Below are 24,197 nucleotides of genomic sequence, written 5' to 3' on the forward strand. Positions count from 1 at the left end.
TTATTCTGTTGCTCTGGCTAGATGCACCACCATGCCCAGCTTCAAGGAAATATTTTAAAACATACAGGTCCAGTAATATTTAATAGTAAATATTACATTTACTATATTAAAATCTTCAGGGGATATCCTAGACTTAGAGATTTGCTTTTAATTTCCCCAGGTTACTGCCATGCACAATTCTAACTGCGAACCAGCACAGTTGATAATCACTTCAGTCTCATCTCTCAGCCACATGGCAAATTCCCTTTATCATTTGGGATTTGGCCGAAAAGAGGAAAGAGCAAAAGATACAGCCATTCACTGAAAATTTCATTTACTTTTCCTGGATAGGGGTAGAGAAGAGACTAGTAAACTCAAAATCCAACTTGATTTTACTATTTATAAGCTCCTTATCTCCCACCTGCCCATCAAGACATTCTGGACTTGAGAGTAGAGTTTAGATGCTTGTCTAAGTGACTGTTTCTGCCAGAATTGAATAATGTCCATTAATTATGTGTTCTTCTCTCTGCGGAACTGTGTGCCACATCATCACCACTATTCACTGCCAAACTGGTTTCCTCAGAGTCCTCCCAAAGTTGATCCCTAGGCAATTTTACAACTCACAAACTCTTTCCCAAAGTAAGAATAATCATTCCCAAAACAGAAGCGATCCTTGTCTAAACATATAAATTGAAAACAAACAACAAAACACACAAAAACCCTCTCCACAGTATTTTCCCTCATTACCTAATTTCCAAATTAGCTTGTGCACTTCTAATTGCTCTCCTTTTCTTCATTTTTCCCTCTTAAGCCTTTCCACAGAGGAATCACTTTCAAATGAAATCACCTTCACATACAATACTTGTCAACAGCAACAAGATGTACATTTATTGCGAAATTCTTTAATTTTCTCTGAAATTTAAAATAAAGCCAGTTTATAAGGGCCAATTTTACTTTCCTGTGTCACTTCACACTGATTAGAAAAAAAGTAATTTAGTGGAAAAACACTTAACTATTACCTTTCCCAAATTCAGTTGTCATGAATTATAAATTTATTGTAATTCATTTGTTTTTGTAATTATTTACCATAAGTGCATGAAAAAAAAGCTGTACCTTATAATGCTTCTTTAAAAGTTCCAATATTTAAAGTAAAATCTTAGACAGTTAAGGCATTTCAAAATATTTTCATTCAAGGAATGTTTGAGCTTCCAAATATGAAAAATTGACCCTTACATGTGTCAATGTTAAAATAAATGCATTTCAGATAGTTTGAACATAACATTGGTTGACCTATACCTTGCTGCATTCTTCAATATTTGTACCATATAAAAGAAGTTTTTCTATCATGGATGTATCTTCGTTATACACAGCATAGTGTAGAGCAGTCCTTCCAAAGAAATCCATAATATTTGGATTGGCGCCATTTTGCTGCAGAGTAGTTGCACAAGCCTTCTGCCTCAGTTGTACAGCCTGTCAGTATTAGACCGAGAAACATGCAAATACTGAAAAATCAAAATAAACACTCCGTAGGATTTACTAACTAGTTATATAGTGGTATTCCAATGAGATAAATTCATTCTATCCTACGTACTCAAACCAAATCCATCTCATGCTTAAAGAGTCAGCTACTATATACCTTGATCAGAGGTGTCCTGCATTCACAGTCGCAGAGGTTAAGCTCACATCTTGCAGACACCAGCAGAAATACCATTTCCGGTTGGCCAGTGGCACAGGCCAAATGTAGGGCAGTCCTGTGAGAGTGACAGGACTTTTAAAAAACATGTAACTATAAGCATTAATTAGCATGTTATTTCTCTGTCTTCAAAACAAATATGTAATTTTCTTGTGAAGAAAGTACAACATTTGTTAGCGCTTATTACTCACCACATTAATGAAAGAGCAGGCTACTTAATACAAAAAGCTTGGCTTTTGGATTCAGTTTAATTGGGGCTTAAAATTTACTGTAAGCTCTGTCACTTAGCTGTAATTTAGCCTTTCTTTGCTTCAATTTCCTTATCAATAAAATATATGAGAATAGTAGCTATCCCACAGAACACTGCTGTGATGCCTACATAACAATCTATGCACAGCATTTAGAACACTTTCTAACACAAATAACAGCTCAAAAATTTTTAGATATTACTACTTACAAAGACATTTTAATTAAGTAAAATGATACAATCATATCTACATTGAGGTATCTATTAAAGATTAGATGTATCACTGTATTTCAGTCATTCTCAGATGCTCATTTTCTCACTATTCTCTTATATAAGCTACTATTCTCTTATATATTAACATCTCCTGACACTGGAATACTGTTTACAATTCATTATTTATTACAATTATAACTGGCAACATTTTAAACATTATCTTATTCGTATATAAAGTAATGTGGCATCACCCAATCCATGATGCCTTACATTAAGTGGGATACAGTACATAGAACAGCCAGTTCTACTCATATGATTGGCACCTAAATAAAGTACTGTGGAAAAAGAAGGCAAAAATAAAAAAAACAAATTTTTAAAACAAAGTAATTCTTACTTCAATTTTCAAAAAAAAGTAATCCAAAGAAAACTCAGGATTCAAATGAATAGGTATGGCTCATTTTTTTCAATACTTACAGAATGTTATGTAAATTAGGTATTTGCAATGATTAATAGTAGTATTTGAGACTGTCATAAGTTTTTGAAATGGCAGTTAAAGGTTATCTTTCACTATTTTCTAACTTCAGAATTGATTTAAAAAAAAAAAAAGGAATAAAAGATCCAATTGGGATTCAGTCCTAATGCTTCCATTTTAAATCTCAACTTGCTCAGGCTGGGCAGGTAAACATGAAGTTGTTAAGGGTGGAAGAGTCCTGAGAGATGGTGGAATGTGTCTGCTACATAATAGGTATTCAGGTTATGCCTGATGAATAACTGGATTGAAAGAATGCATACATACAGTTGGGGAGTTTATTATGAAAAAAACTATAAATTAAAGCAGTGCTTTTGGAATAGTGATAATCACTTATATTTGCTCGTTTTCATTTTCATGAGGACACTGATAAACTAAAATAATTAATTTAAAATTGTTTGCATATATGTAATAAAACTAAAATAAAAACCTATTTATATACTAAAATCTATGCATAATAAAATAATCAAGCACAAATAAAAATATTCCCTCTGCCTCTGAAGAGGCTGAAAGTTCACAGAAGATACCAACAAACAAAAAAATAAAAATAAGGCCAGGCACAGTGGCTCACACCTGTAATCCCAGAACTTTGGGAGGCTGAGGCGGGGGGATCACCTGAGGTCAGGAGTTTGAGACCAGCCTGGCCAACATGGTGAAACCCTGTCTTTACTAAAATATACAAAAATTAGCTGGGCATGGTGGTGCACACCTGTAATCCCAGCTACTCAGGAGGCTGAGGTGGGAGAATCACTTGAACCTGAGAGGCAGACTGCAGTGAGCTGAGATCATGCCACTGCACTCCAGGCTGGGCGACAAGGCGAGACTCCATCTCAAAAATAAACAAACAAACAAAGAAATAAATAATAAAATAAAATAGAAAGTGAGAATTATTTTTTTCTTTGCAAGATTTATATTTCTTCTTTTCCCAAGGATAATTTCATTAATAAAAAACATTTACTAGAAGTTTTAAACATACTGATCATTTATACATCACAGATAAGAAAAAATATCACAATACACCTGCCAGAAAAGAAGAAATGTTATATTTTGTACACATACTTGGCTTATAAACACCACAGACTGTTTGTGTGTATGTATAATCAAACCAACTTTTTTTCAGAGTACATCTTCACACCTCAACATACATCTGTATCTACTGACATCTGCGAAGGTCCCATATTGTCCCATCCTATGGATGCACCGAAATTTATTGATAAATTTATAAAATTTATAAAATCCATTATAAGGGGTTTTCCAAATACATTGCTATTTTAAGCAGTGCCGAGAAAAACAAATTGCATGTATCTCTATTTCCTAGAGATATTTTAGTATAATGGAATTGATGGGTGAAGGGCACATACATTTTTAAAGTGTGATACTTACCAACAAATTGTCTATTTGAAAAGTCATCAGAAATGTCAACTTTAAACAGCAGTATATGTACTGCTACTCTTTACCCTCACAAACTTGTGGACAGAAAACAGTATTTCATTCCTTTTTTAACTTAAATACCTTCTCCTCCCAGGAACACTAAATATTTTTTCCCACGTGCATAGGTTGCTTTAATATCTGAAAAAAAATGCTTTGCTCTATTTTAAATGAGAGTTCTTGTTTATTTGAAGAATTCTCTGTAAAATGAAAATCACTTATCTAATATGTATATACACATATTGTCTTTTGTTAATTTTTTCTTATAAACTGGATGTTTTTTTATTTTGCTAAATCGACCTTCAGAATGTGTGCTTGTGATATTTCTAGGAATATAAACACGTAACAATATAAGTAGGCATTTGTGTTTTTTTCTGTTATCTTTCTTATTTTGTGTATTTAAAATTTTTAATCTACATTCCATAACAAACTTATTTCTGTGACATAAAAATCTAGCCAGATTTCTCCAAATAGTTAGCAGGCACTTCATTTATGAGTAATTCATCTTTTCCCACCAATATGAAATGTCACCATTATCCAATTCTATTAGATTGGTGCAAAAGCAATTGCGGTTTTTGCCATTACTTGTAATTGCGGCAAAAACCGCAATTGCTTTTGCACCAACCTAATAAATTCTTACACATATTGGTGTGTTCCTGGATTTTCAAACCTGTTTCATTCACTGATTTGTTGTTTCAGCTGTTAGTAAATAACTTGTGGAAATTAACAGCACATTTTCATATCTAGAAAGGCAAGTTTTTGACTCCATTTCAAAAGTTTTTTTAATGTCATCACAATAGTAAAAGACAGCATGAGTAATTCAAAAATGTTAACACTTTGATAACTTTATTTGGATTATGTAAAATTTATAAACACAGAAAGAGCTCAGAACTTTAGAAAAATGTGTCTTTCTATTCAAGAACATAATCTTCCCACTTCAAAGTTTCCCTCTAAGGTCCCTCAGTGAAAACCACATTGACATAGGTGTCCATTGATATCAAATAAATATTGGATTTTTTTCCAAAGAATTTTTAGTCAGGAAGTTGATATATTATGGAAATGCTTTCTGTCATTATGCCCCTTTCCATAATGTATATAACATTATGCTTTAAAATGTGTACATTAAAAATAACACGCTGTACATGCTGAATTGTATTAGTGAAATCACTTTAAAATGATTTACAAACAAGAAGCATGGTGAGTGATTGGAAACCAACTGAAGTTTTGTTTTTGTTTTGCTGCTCGTGAAAATGGCCTGGGTGCTCGCCCCCGCCAAGGTTTCCACATCCCAGGTGCGGCTGAGCCTGCCAGGAAAGTCCAGCCCCTTTGGTGACAGGACTCGCCCCCCTCACCTCTGCACCCCTTTCTGCCACCCCATTCACCCCCACACCTCACCCCCACCTCCAATCCTCTATCCCATTGAACCCTCACCCCACCTCCCCACCCCACACCGTCCACGCCCCTACCCCCCAAGCCTTCCTTCCATCCACCTCAGCCCATTCACACTCCCACCCCATGTACCCCCTACTCCCCACTCCCATCCCCCAACTCACTCCGCAGCCCGCCACCCCATATACCCCCACTCCCCAGGCCCCGCTCCACTCCCACCCCAGCCAGGCACCCCCTAGTCCCCGTCCATACCCCGAGCCCCGGACCATAAGCCCCGCAGCCCTCAGCCTGGGGGGGTGGTACTTCTCCACATCCACAGGCCTCCTCCCGCAGCCCCGGCTCCCGGCCCCCATTACCTTCCCTTGTCGTCTCTCTTATTGGCGTCATGAAATGTCATCAGAAGGTAGCGCAGTTTCTCCAGATTACCATTGAAGACAGCTCTGTGGATCCTCCTCAGATGAGACGATTTAATGTGGTATTGGGGAAATGAGAAGCCATCCGAGCACAAGCGCTCCCTGAGGGTGGGCCACCACTCCTCCTCGTAGTCTTCCACAATCATGGCTGCAAATTGTAGCCTGGGAACGCTCCAGCCGTAGCTCGCCTTCGGGAATCGCCGCCTCCGAAGCGCAACAACAAGCAATGCAGTCTGTCCACGGACCTGCGCACAGTCTCTCAGCGCCTCCCGCCTCTCAGCAGAAACTCCCAACAGAACAGTTAGGACCAGCGAGCACGCGCACCTTAGCCGGCCCCGCCCAACAGGCCCGAGTGGGAGAAACCGCCCTAGCAGCTCTCTCGCGCGCGCCCAGTGCAGGCGGCAGTTGCTGCTCAGATGCCGCGGGCTGGCGGGGCTCCCTGGAGCGCGAGGCGCGCCCTGCCCCAGGGCCTGTTTGACTGTCGTCCACGCGCTCTTCTCCTCTTCCACCGGCTGCGGACGCTCGGAGCCCCCCCCCCCGCGGTGGGCCCTCTGCAGCCCAGGGATGGGGTTGAGTGGTGCTTCTCCGCCTGGTGCCGCCGCTGGGCCCACAGCCCGACTTCGCCACTGCGTCGCCCCCGGGGTCCGCGCTGATGGGCGCGAGGAGGGAGGACGGGATCCGGGGTTGCCACCGCTGCAGCCAGCGCACCACTTGCAGGTGGCAGCTGCAGCTCGGGCTCCAGCGGGGGCTGGCGGGGCTCCCCTGGGATGGCCTCCTGGGCCCTGAGTGCGCCGCCCATCCGGCCGGGGGGTGCGCGCCTCCTGCACCCTGGGCCGAAGCCCATGCCCGGTGCTCCTGCCAAAGACTGCCTGACTTGCCGCAGCCGGGCTGGCCCCGGGGTTCTTACCCTTTCACAGCTGGGGAGTGGAGCCAGGGCCTGAGGTCTCCTGTGCGCCTCTCGGCGCCTGCGCCGGCGCTGTGCGCCTCTCTGCGCCTTTTCTCACCGTGGGGCAGCATGTGGGGGCCTCTTGAGGGACCCCCTAGATGCTTCTACTCAAAGCCCCCAAAGCCAAGGAGCCTCCACTCCTCCGTCTGCAGCCTCCCCTGCCGGTTCTCGCTACACAGGGTTCAGTGGCCTGGGGGCTGACGGAGGAGGTCGCGTCTGCCAAGGCCCCTCCCGGCGCCTCCCTGGCTCATCCAGCCCACCTCCCTCCGACGCTGGCTCAGGCAAAGTGCTCTGGTCACCAGGAGACCTTCCTGACCAGCCCCGGCCCCTTCTTGGCCTTCGCCCCACCTGGCCTCCCCTGGAGCCCTGGCCTGGGTGCCGGGCCTGCTGGGTCCAGAGCCCACCCCGCCCTGAACAACCCCGAGCCTCAGCCACCCTCAGTTCTTACGCTTTCAGAGCTGGGGAGTGGAGCCTGGGCCTGAGATCCGTGCGCCTCTCTGCACCGGCGCGGGCGCCTCTCCGCTGCTGTCCGCCTCTACGCCGCGCTGGCGCCGGCGCTGTGTGCCTTTGCGAGGGCGGAGCTGCGTTCTCAGCACAGAGCCGGAGAGCATCGCGAGGGCGGAGCTGAGTTCTCCTCTGCACAGACTTCGGAGATACAGCGAAGGCAGAGCAGTGTTCTCCTCAGCACAGACCCGGGCGGGCGGGCCGGTGTCACCGCGAGGGCGGAGCTGCGTTCTGCTCAGCACAGACCTTGGGGGCACTGCCTCGCTTTGGGACAACTCGGGGCCGCATCGACGGTGAATAAAATCCTTCCTGTTTGCACCCCTGTTTGCGGTTGGTGGCAGCGATGGACACTGCGGCCAGCCAGAGCATAGAAAGGCGTGTGGTAAGTGCGCTATCCGGGCTGCACTGCGGGTGGCCTGAGACGGGTTGGGGGCCCTATCTCAGGCGTCACTGCCCGCCTTGGGTGGCTGGTTGGGTGTGCTATCTGGGGCTGTGCTGCCTGCACCGGAGGGGTGGTTTGGGGGCCCAAACCGGGGCTGCACTGCCCTTGGCGGGGAGCCGGTTGGGGGCACTATCCCGGACTGTATTGCTGGCAGCAGTGAGGTGGGCCAAGTATGCTATCCGGGGCTGCACTGCGAGGCTGTGGGGTGGGGGGGGTGGCGGTTTCGGGTTGAGGGCGCTGTGGGGTGCTGCAATGCCCATGGTGCGGGGAGGCGAGGCGGTTTGGGTGTGTTGGATGTGCTATTGGGGGGAGCGACACTGCTGGTGGTAGGGGGCAGGGTGGGTTGGGGGCCATATCAGGGGCTGCACTGATTGCTTTAGCTAGGATTTCTGGTACTGTGTTAAACAACAGTGGTGACAGGGGGCATCCTTATCATGTTCCAGATCTTAGAGGAAAAGCTTTCCATTTTTCCCCATTCCATATGATTCTAGCTGTGGGTGTCTTTCCTGTAGTTTTTATTATGTTGCGGTATGTTTCTTCTGTACCCGTTTCTTTGAGGATTTATAGCATGAAGGGATGTTGAATTTCATCAAATGCTTTTTCAGTTTCAGTTGACATGATCATACTGTTTTTGTCGTTTATTTGGTTGATATGATGTATCACATTGTATGTTGAGTGACCCTTGCATCCCAGGGATACATCCCACTTGATCATGATGAATTATCTTTTTAATGTATTACTGAATTTGATTCACTGGTATTTTGTTGAGGATTTTTGCATCAATATTAGAGATACTGGCCTGTAGTTTCCTTCTTTGATGCCTTTGTCTGATTTTGGTATCACAGTAATAATGGTCTCATAGAATAAGTTTGGAAGTATTCACCCCTGTTTTTCAAAATAGTTTGAGTAGGATTCATACTAGGTCTCTAAATTGTTTGGTGTGAAGCCATCAGCAGTGAAGACATTAGTTCCTGGGCTTTTCTTTACTGGGAGACTTTTTCTGATGGCTTCAATCTCATTACTTGTTACCAATCTGTTCTGGTCTTGGATGTTTTCATTGTTCAACCTAAGTAGGTTGTATGCATCTAGGAATTTGCCAATTTCTACTAGGCTTTCCAATTTATTGGTATATAATAGCCAGTTATGATCCTTTGAATTTCTGAAGTATTAGTTGTAATGTCTCCTTTTTTATTAGCTGTTAATTTTATTTATTTGAATCTTGTCTCTTTTCTCTTAGTTAGCCTGGTTAAAAGTTTGTCAATTTTGTTTAGCTTTCCAGAAAACCAACTTTTCGTTTAATCTTGTGTGTTTTTTATTTCAATTTTATTTCTGCTACGATCTTATTTGTTTTCTTATTTTCGGTTTAGTTTGTTCTTACTTTACTAGTTCTTTAAAATGTATTGTTTATTTGAAGTTTTTCTTTTGTTTGGACGGTAGGCACTTATAGCTGTAAATCTCTGCCTTTGTACTGCTTTCTGTGTAACAAGTTTTGATATACTGTGTTTTCATTACACTTTGTTTCACGAAATTTTTGGATTTCTGTCTTAGTATCTTCATTGACCCGCTAGTCATTTACTCAGGAGGGTAGTGTTTGACTTCCATGTGATTGTATTGTTTCCAAAATTACTCTTCTTATTGATACCTAGTTTTATTCCTTTGTAGTCGAAGAAGATGGCCACGGAGACAGCAGCGTGGTCAGAGTGGTAGGAGCCGCCCATCGGCGAGAGCTGCTCTGTGCCTGGCTGCTGGGTGCTAGAGCCTGTGGCCCACTGGCTTGCCTCACTGTGGTTGGTGGTGGCGGTGACAGAGACTGCAGCACGACCAGAGTGGTAGGACAGGGGCTATCCAGGGCTGCACCTTTCACAGTGTGGGGTGGGTTGGGGGCGCTATCCAGGGTGTCATTGCCTGCATTAGGGGTACTGGTTGGTAGCACTGTACAGGGCTGCACTGCCCACGGCAGGGAGGGTGGGTTATGGGCACTTTCTGGGGCTGCAATGCCCATGGAGGAGGACAGGTTAGGGCACTATCGGGTATACGCTACTGGCGGCATTGGGGGACGGAGGTGGGGGGCGCTGTTGAGGGCAGGACTAGCCGTGGAGGGGGGGCGAGTTTGGTGATATCAGGGGCTACACTGCTGGCGGCGGTCAGCAGAGTTGGCGTCCAAGGAAGGAGTGGTTCTCCTCTCCCTGACTCCACACTCCAGAGGGCGACCTACTCTTGGTCATACTGGAGTGCGGCAGGCACGCAGCATTTGCGTGGGAATCCTGAGCATGGCAGAGCCCCCACACCCACCGTGGTTCCTGGGCCTGTGCACTCTGGGTCTGTGCCTCAGAGGCTGCCAGGCACCCCTGGGGACACCACGGGGGACAGGGCCCTGTGTGTGGAGGCGTCCGGAACAGGAATTGGCACCTGGGTGCGGACGGCTGGCTGGGTCTGAATTTTTCTGCTTCTCCTGCTCCCCGAGGAGTGTGGCCCTGGTGGGCCCAATGGTTCCTGTGGAGTGGGGAGCTGGGTGCTGTGGTGTCTCCAGCACCCACCCCAAACCCCAGTTCCCGGCCAGCTTGGGCCAAAAGGAGAGGCTGGACTTTGGAGGGTGGATGTGAGTGCCTTTGCTGAAACTGGCCCCTGCCACCCAGTGGCCAGCATTACAAGTTGAGGCTCTAACCCTTCCACCCCTCACATCTTCCTCTAGGCTTTTCTGGCTTTGCCCACCCAGCTGCTCTGTGCCAGGAGGAGGAGGAGACACCTAGAGCCTGCGACACCACGGCTCACCTCGCTGTGGGTGGGTGGCAGCAACGGAGAGTGCAGTGCGCTGGAGCAGTAGGAGAGCGGCCGCGCTAGGAGGGCAGGCGGCTGCAGCCATGGTTAGGGGTCAGGTTTACAGCGATGGACGGGCTGCAGCAGTGGCCAGGTGGTAGGAGCCTTGTAAGGAGGGCTGGTGCATTGGCAATGGGCCTGGCTTTTCCCTGCCCCTGCCGTGGATCTGGCCCTGTACTGCCCTGCCTTGCCCTGTACCTGCCCTACTGTTATCTGGACTGTCTCGGCCCTGTCCTGCTCTGGTCCCATCCTGACCCTGTCTTGGTCCTGTGCTACCCTGTCCCTGCCCTGCTCTTGCCCTGGCGCTGGCCCTGCCCTGAACCTGCACTGGCCTGACCTTGGCTCTGGCCCTGCCCCTTGTCCTGACCCTGGTTCTGTCATGGCACTGACCCTGCCAATGGTCATGGTCCTGCTCCTGTTCTGGCCCTGACCTGGCCTTGGACATGTCCTGGCCCTGCTTTGGCCCATCCCTGCCCTGACACCACCATGGGCCTGCCTGTGCTGCCCTCTCCTGGCACTGACCTTGTGCTGTCATGGCCCAGTGGTGCCATTGCCCTGCCTTACCCTGCGCTGGTTGTGCCTTGGCCCCGCTTGGTGCTGGCCGCTCCCTGGGCCTGCCCTGACCCTGCCTTGGCTTTTGCCCTGCCCTCACTATGGCCTGGCCCTGGCCCTAGCCCTGGTCCTGCCATATCCCTGGTCCTGCCTTTATCCAGGCCCTGCCCCTGCTGCTGCCCTGGCCCTGGCCTGGAACCTGGTCCTGTCAAGGACCTGCCCTGACTCTGCCATGGCCCTGGCCCTGCTCTGCCTTGTTCCTGGCCCTGCTCTGCCTTGTTCCTGGCCCTGACCCAGGCCCAGACCCTTTCGTGGCTCTGCACTGGCCTTTCCCTGGCCCTGAGCTGGCAGTGGTCTGCCCCTGGTCTTGCCATCACCCTGCCCTGCTGTGCTCTGGATGTGTCATCACCCTGCCCTGGCCCTACTCTGCCTTTGACCCTGCCCTGGCCTTACCTTGGCCCTCACCCTAGTCTTTGCTAGGCCCTGCTCTGGAGCTGACCCTAGCACAGACCTAGCCCTGACCCTGGCCCTGGTCTTTGCCCTGCCATAGCCCTGGCCCTGAAGTGGACGTGGAGGTGTCCTGGCCCGGGCGTAACATGGCTCTGCATTGGCCTGTCCCTTCCCTGCCCCTACCATTGCCTTGCCCTGCTCTGCCCTATCCCAGTACTGACCCGGCCATGCTATTTCCCTGCCCTACCCTGCCTTGGCTGTGCCCTGGCTTGGTTCTGGCCCTGGCCCCAGCCCCGGCCCTGCCCTGGACATGCTCTGACACTGCCTGAGCCTTGGCACTAGCCTGGCTCTTTCTTGGCATCAGCCCTTCTCTCTCTGTAGACCGGCTCTTGTCCTGTCCTGCACTGGCCATACCATGCCCTGCCCTGCCCTGGCCTGACTCAGCCCTGACTCAGCCCTGGCCTGACTCAGCCCTGACTCAGCCCTGGCCCAGCCTTGGCCTTGGCATTGCCCCTGGTCCTGCGATATTTCTTGCCCTGTCCCTACCTTGGCCTTGGCCCTGACCCTTACCTTGCTCTGGCCCTGCCCTTGCCCTAACACAGCCCCTGGACCTGTCCTGGCCCTGGCCCTTCCCTGCTTGAGACCTTGCCCTGGTTCTTCCCTGGCCCTGACCCTGAAATGCCTGGCCCTTCCCTGGCCTTGCACTGCTCTGGCCCTTGCCCTGACTCTGGTCCTGTCACTGGCCTAGCCCCAGCCCTGTTGCTGGTCTTACCATGGCCCAGACCCTGCCTTGGCCCTGCCCTGACCCTGTCCTGGACCCCGGCTGTGCCAAGAACCTGCACTGTCCTTGCCCTTGTTTTGCTCCTGCCCCGAACCTGGTCCTGCCCAGGCCATGGCCATGGCCCTGGCCCTGGCCCTGGCCCTGCCCTGGCTCTGCCCTGGCTGTTCCCTGGCCCTGCCCAGGTCTTGGCACTGGCCTGGCCCTGACCTGCCTTGGTCCTATGCTTTCCTGGCCCTGCCTTGCCGGCCCTGGCCCTGCCTTGGCCCTAGCCTGGCTTTGACCCTGCCCTGGCCCTACCTTGGCCTTCACCCTAGCCTTACCTGGGCACTGTGTTGGACTTGGCCATAGCACAGACCTTGTTGTGGCCCTGGCCCTGCCATGGCCCTGTCCCAGACCCCCTAGCCCTGCCAGGTACTTGTCCTGGCCCTGCTCTGGGCCTGGCTTTGTCCCTGGTTCTTAGATGACCCTGGCCCTGCCCCTGCCCTTGCCCTGGCACTGGCCTTGGAGATGTCCATGTTCCTAATCCTGGCCCTGCCCTGGAGCTGCCACTGTCTTGGCCCTGCCCTGGCTCTGGCCCTGCCCTGACCCTGGCCCTGAAGTGGATTTGCAGGTGTCTTGTCCCTGATTTAACTTGGCCCTACCATGGCCCTGTCCCTCCCCGGCTCTGTCCTGGTCTTGTGCTGACCCTGACCCAGACCTTGTCCCTGCCCCAGCCTTGTCCTAGACCTGGCCATGGCCCTGCCTCTGCCCTGGACCGGTGCTGGCACTGGCATGGACCCTGGCCCTGGCCCTTAGCTACTTAAGGCCATACCCTGGCCCAGCCCTGGTCCTGACCCTGTCCTGGCCCTAATTTGGCCTGGCTCTACCCTGGCATGCTATTCTGGCCCTAGCCCTGACCCTGTTCCTGTCCCTGTCCTGGCCCTAGCCCCATTGCTGGTCCTGCCATGGCCCTTGTCCTGACATTGCCCCTTCCTGGTCCTGGCCCTGGCCCTGTCCCAGCCCTGCTCTGGCCCTGGTCTGAACCCTGGCCCTGCAATGGACCTGCCTTGGTCCTCCCCAGACCCTGGCTCTGGCCCTACCTCTGCCCTGGCCACACACTTCCCCTGGCCTGGACCCCGGTCCTGGTCCTTGTCCTGCCCCAGCCGTGGCCCTGGCCCTGCCCTGCCTGTGCCCTGTTCTATCCTGGGCTGGCCCTGCCATAGCCTGGTCTTGCCATTGCCCTGCCCTAGCCTGCCCTGCTTGTTTCCCTAGATCTGCCCCGGCCTTTGCCCCTGTCTTGGTTCTAGCCTTGACTCAGCCCTGGAACTTCCCTGACCTTGCCTCAGCCCTGGCACTACCCTGGCCTTGCCTTGGCACTTGCCCTGCTCTCTGTATGGCCTGGCTCTGGCCCTGCCCTGCTCTGCTCTTGTTCTGTCCTGGCACAGCCCTGGCCCTGCCGTATCACTGGCTCTGGTCCTGCCCTTACACAGGCCTGACCCTGCCCCTGCCTTGGCTTTGGCCTGGACCTTGGCCATACAGTTACCCTGCCATGACCCTTTCCTGGCCCTGCCAAGGACTCGCCCTGGCTCTGTCATGGCCCTGACCCTTTCCTGGATTTGGATGTGTCCTGTCCCTTATTTGCCCTGGCCCTTCCCTGGCTCTGCCATACCCCTTCTCTAGGGTAGGACCAGGGTCAGGACCAGACCAGGGCAGGGTCAGGACCAGGGTAGGGCCATGGTAAGGCCTGAAGATGGGAAGGGCCAGGGCAGCGGCAGGACCAGGGAAGGGTCAGGGCCAGGGATGTGTTAGGACTTGGGGCAGAGCCGGCACTAGGGCTGAGCCAGGGCCGAGCAGGAGAGATTACATTAGGCTATTATGTAAAATTTTTATTTTAGATATTTTAGATAACTGTAGTAGTAGTAATAATGTCTATACTATGTTGTTTGTAATAGTAATAATATTTGCAGTAAATAATTACTAAATTTTAACTAATACTATCTTTGCTTCCAGTAGTGTTCTATGAGTATAATTTTATCAATATGTAAATATGTGAGGCATTGATTCTCACAATAATTCTATGTGCTAGGTACTTAAAGCATCCCCATTTTCCAAATGTAGGAAACAGGCATAAAGAAGTTAAATACTTGGCCAGATTACTCCTGTAATCCCAGCACTTTGGGAGGCCAAGGCAGGAAGATGGCTTGAGCTCAGGAGTTTGGAACCAGCCTGGGCAACATTGTGAAACCCCATCTCTACTAAAAATGCATAAAAAGAGCTGATTTATGTTTCTTGTAAGATTCTGGTTATAAAAACTGGTCAAACACACAGGGCATGGATAGGGCAGGGCCAGGGACAAGGTCAGGCCAGGAAGGGGCCAGGGCCAAGGCAGGGCCAGAGCTGGACTTGGAGGTGTCCTGGTCTGATTTGCCCTGCCCCAACGTTGGCCCAGCCCTGCTCTGGCACTTCCTGTCATGCCTTGTCCCTGGCCTGAGCATTGGCCCTGGCCCTGTCCTGCTTCTGGCCCTGCCCCGGGGTTGACCAGGCACTGCCATGGCCCAGTCCTGCATTGCCCTGCCCTCCTCTGCCCTGGCGCTGCCATGGCCCTGCTTGGGCCCTAGCTCTGCCTGGACTCTGGACCTGCCCTGACTCTACCCTGACTCTTCCTTGGTGTTGCCCTCTCATCTCTATGGCCTGGCTCTGGCCCTGCCTTGCACAGGCCATGCTCTGCCCTGCGTGTCCCAGCCTGGGCCCAGCCCTGGTCCTACCATATTCCTGACCCCAGCCGTACCCTTGTTCTGAACCTGACCCTGCCCTGGCTCTCTCCTGGTCCTTCCTTGGTCCTGCCCTGCCCTTCCATGCCCTGGCCTTGCCCTCACCCTGCATTGGTCCTGCACTGGTCCTTCCCTGCCCTGGCACTGCCTTGGCCCCGGCCCTGCCTTCTCCCTGGCCTTGCCCTTGCCCTGCCCTGGCCTGACCCCAGGCCTACCGAGTCCATGAAATGGCCCTGGACCTGCCTTGCCATCGTCTGTCCTGGCCCTGTATTGTCCCCACCATGCTCTGGTCCAGCGCTTGCCCTGGCCCTGTTGCTAGTCCTGCCACTGCTATGGCCCTGCCCTGTTTTTGGCCATGCCCTGTGCTACCCTAGCCCTGCCCTGCCTTGGCCTTGGCCCTACCATGGCCTTCTCCTACCCTGGCCTGGCCCTACACTGGCCTTTTCTACGCTGGCCTTGCCCTGCCCTGGCCTTGCCCTGCCCTGGCCTTGCCCTGCCCTGGTCTTGCCCTGCCCTGGCCTTGCCCTGCCCTGGCCTTGCCCTGCCCTGGCCTTGGCTTTGCCTTATCCTGGTGCTGGTTCTGCCCTTTCCCTGCCCTTGCTCTGGATCCTCTCTGGTTCTGCCTTCTCCCTGGCCTTGCCCTTGCTCTGCCCTGTCCCTGGCCCAGCCTTGACCCTGACCCTGGCCCTGACAATCCCCAGGTCCCACACTGGCCATGCTTGGCCCTGGCCCCTCCTTTGGCCCTGCCCTGGCCCTGCCTTGGCCCTGAGCTATCTTAGTCCTGCCCTGGCCCTGAACTCGCCATGGGCCCTACCCTCACCCTACACTGGCCCTGCCCTACCCTGGCCTTGCCCTTGCCCTGGACCCTCCCTGGCCATGTTTTCTCCATGGTCCTTCTCTGGCCTTGCCCTTGCCTTGTCCCCTTTCGGGTACTGCCATGTTTCTGGCCCTGCCCTGTCCATGTCCTGTGCCTGACTCTGGCCCTGGACCTCCCTGTCCCTGCCCTGCCATACCCTGGCCCGTTCCTTGCTCTACACTGACCCTGCCCTGCCTTGGCCCTCTGCTACCCTAGCCCTGCCCTGGCCTTCTGGCCGTGATCCTGCCATGGCCCTTGGCCCTGCCATTTCCCTGCCCTGGCCCTGGTTCTGCCCTGATTCTGGCCCTGGCCTTGGTCCTCTCATGTCCCTGGCTGTGACCCTGCCCCTGGTTTTTCTCTGGCCATGACCCTGCCCCAGTTCTGTCCTAGCCCTGGCCCTGTCTCAGTTCTGTCCTAGCCCTGGCCCTGTCTCAGTTCTGTCCTAGCCCTGGCCTTTCAGAGTACTTTATGCTTAGTAAGGGCTCCATAGTGTCTGTGAGTTAAATGTTGTGCTCATAATATCTGCCAAAACAGAAAGAAAAAAACCAAAATCTGATGATGAGAAGTTAAAGCTTTGTGTATAATATGCCTTGAATTGTAAGCACCTGTTATTAGTTGTATTACATATAGGTCAGGGTTTTGTACACATAACTCCAAACCATTGATACTGTTAAAAGAATATATGAATATATGAAAAAATGTATAAACGTAAGAATGTATGAGTATCTAATGACCTTTCCAAATTAATTTTTATTTTTAGCTCTATTAGATTTTTCTCAGTGTAACAAATGTTTATTCCTATGTAATTAGGGGCATATTTCCTTTACAGAATATTCATATTACCTAATTGAAAATTATATGATACAAAAATATAATACTATTTTTAGGCCAGGCATGGCGGCTCATACCTGTAATCCCAACATTTTGAGAGGCAAGTTTGGAGAATCATTTGAGTCCAGGAGTTGACCAGCCTGGGCAATACAGTGAGACCTTATCCTTATTAAATAAATAAATAAATAAATAAATAAATAAATAAATAGGTTGGGCAATGTGGCTCATATCTGTCATCCCAGCATTTTGGGTTGCCAAGGCAGGAGGATTGCTTGAGCCCAGGAGTTTGAGACCAGCCTGGGCAGCATAGCAAGACTCCATCTCTACAAATAATAAAATATTAACCAGGTGTGGTGGTGTGCACCTGGGGTCCCAGCTACCTGGAGGCTAAGGTGGGAGGTTTGCTTGAGGCTGCAGTGAACTGTGACTGCACCACTGCATTCCAGCCTAGGCCACAGAACAGGACCTTGTCTATAAATAAAGAAATAAGTAAAAATAGAAATAAAAATAAGTAGAAAGAAATATAAGTAAATATAAATATAAATACATATAAATATAAAAATGAATGCATTAAAACAAACAATTTTTAAATTTAACATCACTGAGGGCATCCTATCCATTTCATTTCATGATTCCATTACATCATTTCACTTAGATGAAATGATAAGATGACTTGAGATGAGATGAAATGACGAAATGATGAGATAAGATGAGATGAAATTTTGAGATGAAATGGTGAGTAGAAATGATGAGATGAAATGATGAGACAAAATGAGAAAATTAAAAAGGAATTGAAAGGAGATGAGATGAGATGAAATGATGAGATGATGGATGAAATGATGAGATGAAACGAGATGAAATGATGAGAATAAATGATGAGATGAAATGAAATGAAACAATGAAATGATATGAAATAATGGAATTGAAATGAGACGAGATGATATGAGTTAAAATGATGAGATGAAATGAGATGAACGATGAGATGAAATGATGAAATGAGATGAGATGATAAGATGAAATGATGAGATGAAATGATGAGATGAAATGAGATGAAAAATGAGATGAAATGAGATGAAATGAAATAATGAAATGAGATGAAATAATGAAAGGAAATTATGAAATGTAATGATGAAATTGAAATGAGATGAGATGAAATGATGAGATGAAATGATGAAATGAAATGATGAAATGAGATGAGATGAAATGATGAGATGAAATGAGATGATGGGATGAAATGATGAGATGAAATGAGATGAAATGAGGTGAAATGATGAGATGAAATGAAATGAGATGAAATGAGATGTAATGAAGTGAGATGAAATGAAATGACATAATGAAATGAAATAATGAAATGAGATGAAATAAAATAATGAAATGATGAAATGAAATGATGAAATAATGAAATGGAAATGAAATGGAAACGATGAGATGAGAAGAAACGATGAGATGAAATGATGAAATGATGAGATGAGATGAAATGATGAGATGAAATGAAATTAAATGATGAGATTAAATGATGAGATGAGATGTGATGAAATGAGATGAAATGATGACATGATATGATGACGTGAAATCAGATGAAATAATGAGATGAAATGACGAGATGAAATGACGAGATGAAATGATGAGATGATATGATGAGATGAGATGAAATGAGATGAAATGTGATGAGATGAAATGACATAATGAAATGAAATGAAATGATGAAATGGAATAATGAAATGGAAATGAAATGGAAATGATGAGATACAATGAGTTGAAATGATGAGATGAAATGATGAAATGATGAGATGAAATGATGAGATGAGACGAGATGTGATGAAATGATGACATGAAATGATGACATAAAATGAGATGAAATAAGATGTAATGATGAAGTGAGATGAGATGAAATGAGATGAAATGATGAGATGAGATGAAATGAGATGAGATGAAATGAAATGGTGAGATAAAATGATGATATGAAATGATGAGATGAATGATGAGATGAAATGATGAGATGAGATGAGATGATGAGATGAAATGATGAGATAAACTGATGAAATGAAATAATGAGATGAAATGAAATAATGAAATGAAATTTAACTAAAATTGAAATGAAATGAGATGAAATGATAAGACAAAATGATGAAATAAAATGATGAAATGATGAGATGTGATGAGATGAACTGATGAGATGAAATGAGATGAGATGACATGAAATAATGAAATGAAATAATGAAATGAAATTGATATGAGATGAGAAGATATGAGATGAGATGAAATGGTGAGATGAAATGATGAAATGATGAGATAAGATGAAATGAGTTGATGAGATGATGAGATGAAATGAAATGAAATGATGAGATGAACTGAGATGAAATGAAATTAGATGAAATGTAATGAGATGAAAAGACATAACGAAATGAAAAAATGAAATAATGAAATGAGTGAAATTAGATGATGAAATTAAATGATGAAATGATGAAATGGAAATGATGAGATGAGATGAAATGACGAGACGAATGATGAGATGAAATGATGAAATGATGAGATGTAATGATGAGAGGAAATGAGATGTAATGAAATGAGGTGAAATGAATGAGATGAAATAAAATAATGAAATTGAATTGAGATGAGATGAGATGAAATGATGAGATAAAATTATGAGATGAAATAAATGATGAAATGATGAAATGCTGAGGTGAGATGAGATGAAATGAGATGAAATTATGAGATGAAATGATGAGATGAAATGATGAGATGAGGTGAGATGAGATGAAATGATGAGATGATAAGATGAGATGAGAAGAAATGATGAGATGAAATGAGATAAGATGAGATGAATTGATGAGATGAAATGAAATGAGATTAAATGAAATGAAATAATGAAGTGAAATTGAAATGAGATGAGATGAAATGAGATAAAATGATGAGATGAAATGATGAGAAGAAATGAGATGAAATGATGAAATGATGAGATGAGATGATGAGATGAAATGATGAGATAAAAATGATGAGATGAAATGATGAGATGAATTGAAATCCGATGAAATGAAATGAAATAATGAAATAATGAAATGAGATGAAATGAAATGAAATTATGATATTGAAATGAAATTGAAAGATGAGATGAGATGAAATCATGAAATGTTGAAATGAAATGATGAAATGAAGAGATGTGAGATGAAATGATGAGCTGAAATGATGAGATGATAGGAAACGAAATGAGATTAAATGAGATGAAAAATGATGAGATGAAAAATGATGAGATGAAATGATGAGATGAGATGAATTGAGATGAGATGAGATGAATTGAGATGAGATGAGATGAGATGAAATAATGAAATTAGGTGAAATAATGAAATGAGATGAAATGAAATAATGAAATGAAATTGAAATGAGATAAGATGAAATGATGAGATGAAATGCTGAAATGAAAGGATGAAATGAGATGAAAAAATCATATGAAAAATGATTAGATAAAAATATGAGATGAAATGAAATGAGATGATATGAAATGACATAATGAAATAATGAAATGAAATTAGATGAAATGAAATGAAATGATGAAGTAATGAAAATGAAATGGAAATGAGATGGGATGAGATTTGATGAAATGATAAGATGATATGATGAAATGATGAGATGAGATGGGATGAGATGAAATGATGAGATAAAATGATGAGATGCAATGATGAAATGAGATGAAATGATGAGATGAAATGATGAGATGAAGTGATGCACTGTCACGTGTGTGTCTTGTTCTTTTTCCCAACCAACAAAAATTATAATCCATTAATTTTAATTTTATTATTTAAGAATATTCTTGAGTTGAAGGAAAAATAATATCTGTACATTATGGGTTATAATCTAAGTATAAATAATACATAAATATATTAAAACTTACAAAGTTTTAATGTTTTGGAATTGAATATACCTTGCTTCTGTGATAACAGTTGTTTCATGCTGGTTGTCACAATTTTACATGAAAAACTAATGAAAAAATGTTCTTAACTGTTTCTAAAAATAAAGTTTCTAAAAGAGTTTTACATTCGAAATATGAAAAAGATGTCTTTGTGTTCCTTAATCTGATGAGATTTTCACACTCTGCACATGATAATTGTTAGATTTTTATTGTGCTGATGAATTGTATATCAAATAAAAAATGTTATTACCTCTTAAATTAGGATTTTTAGGTGATATAGGCAGAATGGAAGGCAAGTTTTTATAACTTTGTCTAAATGAACTTTCTAAATGCCTGAGTATTAAAAGATAGCATGTCTATAAATCACAATGTATATATTACTGTATGACCTAGGACCAATCAAAACTGCTCTCTCTGATGACATTATATTGTGCCCAATATAAAATAGATATAATACCTCAAACTTAAATCCAGGCATTGTCATTGAATATCTTAAGAATATGCAGCAAAGGTGCTTTTAAAACTACAAGCTAGTGATTGTACTAAATTTGTAAATCACATAGGATAGTGGGTCATTTTAAGAATATTAATTATTTCAATCTATAAACGTGGATGTCTTTCCTTTTTTGTGTTTTCTTTAATTTCTTTCATTAATATTTGTCATTTTTGTTGTAGAAATCTTTTACTTCCTTGGTTAAATTTATTTCTAAGTACATTTTTGTACCTATTGTCAAAGGAATTACTTTCTTAATTTCTTGTTTCAGCTAGTTTACTATCAATATATAGAAATGCTACTGATTTTTGTATTTTGATTTATACCCTGCAACTTTATTAATTTCATTTATCACCCTGAGAAGCTTTTGGTAGCGTCTTATTTTTTTCCGTGTATAAGATCACATTATCTTTAAACTGTGACAATTCGACTGTCTCCTTTCCAATTCAGATGTCCTTTATTTCTTTCTCTCGCCTAATTGTCCTGGCTAAGACTTTCACTATGTGAAATATGATTGGTGAAAATAGGCATCCTTTTCTTGTTACAGTAAAATCTTTTTCTTGTTCACAGTAAAATCTTTCACCTTTTCCACATTCAGTGTGATCTTAGCTATAGATTTGTCCTTTATGTCCTTCTGTGTTAAGGCATATATTTTCTATACTAAATTGTTGAGAGATTTTTTGTCATGTAAGAATATTTAATTTTGCCAAACGCTTTTATTGTGTTTATTAATTTAATCATATGGTTTTCAGTATATATCTAAAGGAAAGAAAAGCAGTATATCAAAGAGTTACCTGCACCCCCATGTTTATTACAGCACTATTCACAATAGCCAAGATATGGAATCAACAAAAGTGTCCATCAACAGATGAATGGATAAAGAAATGTGACATACATATATAATGGAATATTACTTAGTCATAATAAAGAACAAAATCGTGTTATTTGTGGCAACAAGAATGCAAGTGGAGGGCATTATGTTAGGTGAAATAAGCCTGGCATAGAAACATAAACACCACATAACTACATGTTCTCACTTATGTATGGAAGTTAAAATTTTTAATCTCATAGAAGTAGATAGTAGAGTTTTGGTTACCATATGCTGGAAAGAGTAGGAGAAAGAAGAGTGTAAGAAAAATGTGGTTAATACATACAAAATTACAGCTGGAGAGAAGGAAGAAGTTCTAGTTCTCTACAGCACTGTTGGGTGACTGTAGTTAACGGGAATTTATTGTGTGTTTTCAAATAACTAAAATAAAAGATTTTGAATATTCTCAATGCAAAGAAATAATACATGATTTAGGTAATGGATATGATAATGACTCTGACTTGATCTTTACGCATTGCATAAATATATCAAAATATCACTCTGTACCCCATAACATGTACATTTATTATATGTCAATTAAAATAAACTTAAAAGAGAAAAATGAGGTAAAGGTAAATGTACAGAATTTAATTACTTTTTCTTCTATGAAACCCAAGAGTCAGTACCAAGAAGAGTCAATTTATTAGTTTTCTAAAATAAAAAAAATCAAAATGACCAAAAAAGAGCAATATCCAAGAAAACATTGAAAATGAAACACAGCATTTAGTAAGAATAGAAAACTTGGGCACTGTATCACCCTGTTCCTAGATACCGATTTACTGATGACCATTTAAATAGAATTTTATTCTATCTAATTCATTTATACTCCCAGAGTTCGAAATTACGTTTTACCTACAATAAATGAGATAACATGTGTAAATTATGTGGTACTCTGCCTAACACACATTAATAACTCAATACATGTTAGCAATAAACTTTTAGTATAGTAGTCAAAGTACTAATTTCTCACATTGCAATTTCCTTCAAAGACATGAATACAACCTTTCTAATGACTCCTTGTTCATCAAGATACCTCTTCAAATTATTCTATTTGTTTCATTCATTATATTATCTGTGTATACCGATATTACACTCTTTTTTTTTTTTTTGAGATGGAGTCTCATTCTGTTACTGATGCTGGAGTGAGGTGGCATGATCTCGGTTCACTGCAACCTCCACCTCCCAGGTTCAAGCGATTCTCCTGTCTCAGCCCCCCAAGTAGCTAGGACTACAGGTGCACACCACCATGCCTGGTTAATTTTTGTATTTTTAGTACAGTCAGGGTTTCACACTGTTGTCCAGGCTGGTTTCGAACTCCTGACCTCAGAGGATCCACCCATCATGGCCTCCCAAAGTGCTGGGATTACAGGCATAAGCCACCGCACCCAGCCTGATATTGCACTCTTGGATTTTGAACACTGAATATCTTTTTGAAAGATTACACCTCTTTAGTTCTTTGTGCTTCAGAAATTATTTTCCTTCAAGTGTTCTAAGAGTCTAATGAAGAATAAAGTCATGTTTTATCACTTTTGTCCTTAAAGATTTCAGACATGCTGAAACTGATTGCAATATCATTTCTATCAGACAGATTAATTATCTCGTTGTAGGAGTGGATACATCTTTAATGGTATATTTTGAGTTATTGTCTTATTTTTGATGCAGTATTCTATAAATAATTTATTAAACCTGGCATCCTTGGGTGAGCATGGATTTTTCAACTTCGGTGTTATATTGTGTTTGCTTTTAAAAACTGCTTTTGAGGCCGGGTATGGTGGCTCTTGCCCACACCCAGCACTTTGGGAGGCCAAGGTGGGCAGATTACCTCAGGTCAGGAGTTCAAGACCAGCCTGGTCAACATGGCAAAACCACGTCTCTACTAAAAACACAAAATTAGCCAGGCATGGTGGTGCATGCTTGTAGTCCTAACCACTCGGGAGGCTGAGGCAAGAGAATCACCTGAACCTGGGAGGCAAAGTTTGCTAGGTTGCTGTGAGCCAAGTTCGCACCATTGCACTCCAGCCTGGGTGAAAAGAGCAAAACTCTGTCTCAAAAAAAAAAAAAAAAAATCACCAAAAACTGCATTTGAATGGAGTTGTAAATACAATTTTT

The 24,197-nt window shown here is 44.8% G+C and overlaps 1 protein-coding gene and 1 long non-coding RNA gene across 2 annotated transcripts in view; one reads left to right on the forward strand and one right to left on the reverse strand.

Annotated features, from left to right (window-relative positions):
* Positions 1 to 6,784, reverse strand: part of LOC100449147 (ankyrin repeat domain-containing protein 36A) — a 201,127-nt gene extending 194,343 nt beyond the window's left edge. The window contains exons 1-3 of the mRNA XM_063720846.1: positions 5,835 to 6,784; positions 1,616 to 1,730; positions 1,276 to 1,449 (exon numbers count right to left, since the gene is read on the reverse strand). Coding sequence (XP_063576916.1) covers positions 1,276 to 1,449; positions 1,616 to 1,730; positions 5,835 to 6,037 — 492 coding nt within the window. The 5' untranslated portion in view covers positions 6,038 to 6,784. The remainder of the gene's footprint in view (positions 1 to 1,275; positions 1,450 to 1,615; positions 1,731 to 5,834) is intronic.
* A 473-nt stretch (positions 6,785 to 7,257) lies between these two features.
* LOC112130593 (uncharacterized) lies at positions 7,258 to 21,068 on the forward strand. The gene is made up of 3 exons (XR_002912839.3): positions 7,258 to 7,723; positions 9,446 to 9,612; positions 10,476 to 21,068. It is a non-coding gene; the product is annotated as an uncharacterized LOC112130593 (long non-coding RNA).
* The last annotated feature ends 3,129 nt before the right edge of the window (positions 21,069 to 24,197 follow it).

Source organism: Pongo abelii, chromosome 22 (genome assembly GCF_028885655.2).
Source record: "Pongo abelii isolate AG06213 chromosome 22, NHGRI_mPonAbe1-v2.0_pri, whole genome shotgun sequence".
NCBI classification, from domain to species: domain Eukaryota; kingdom Metazoa; phylum Chordata; class Mammalia; order Primates; family Hominidae; genus Pongo; species Pongo abelii.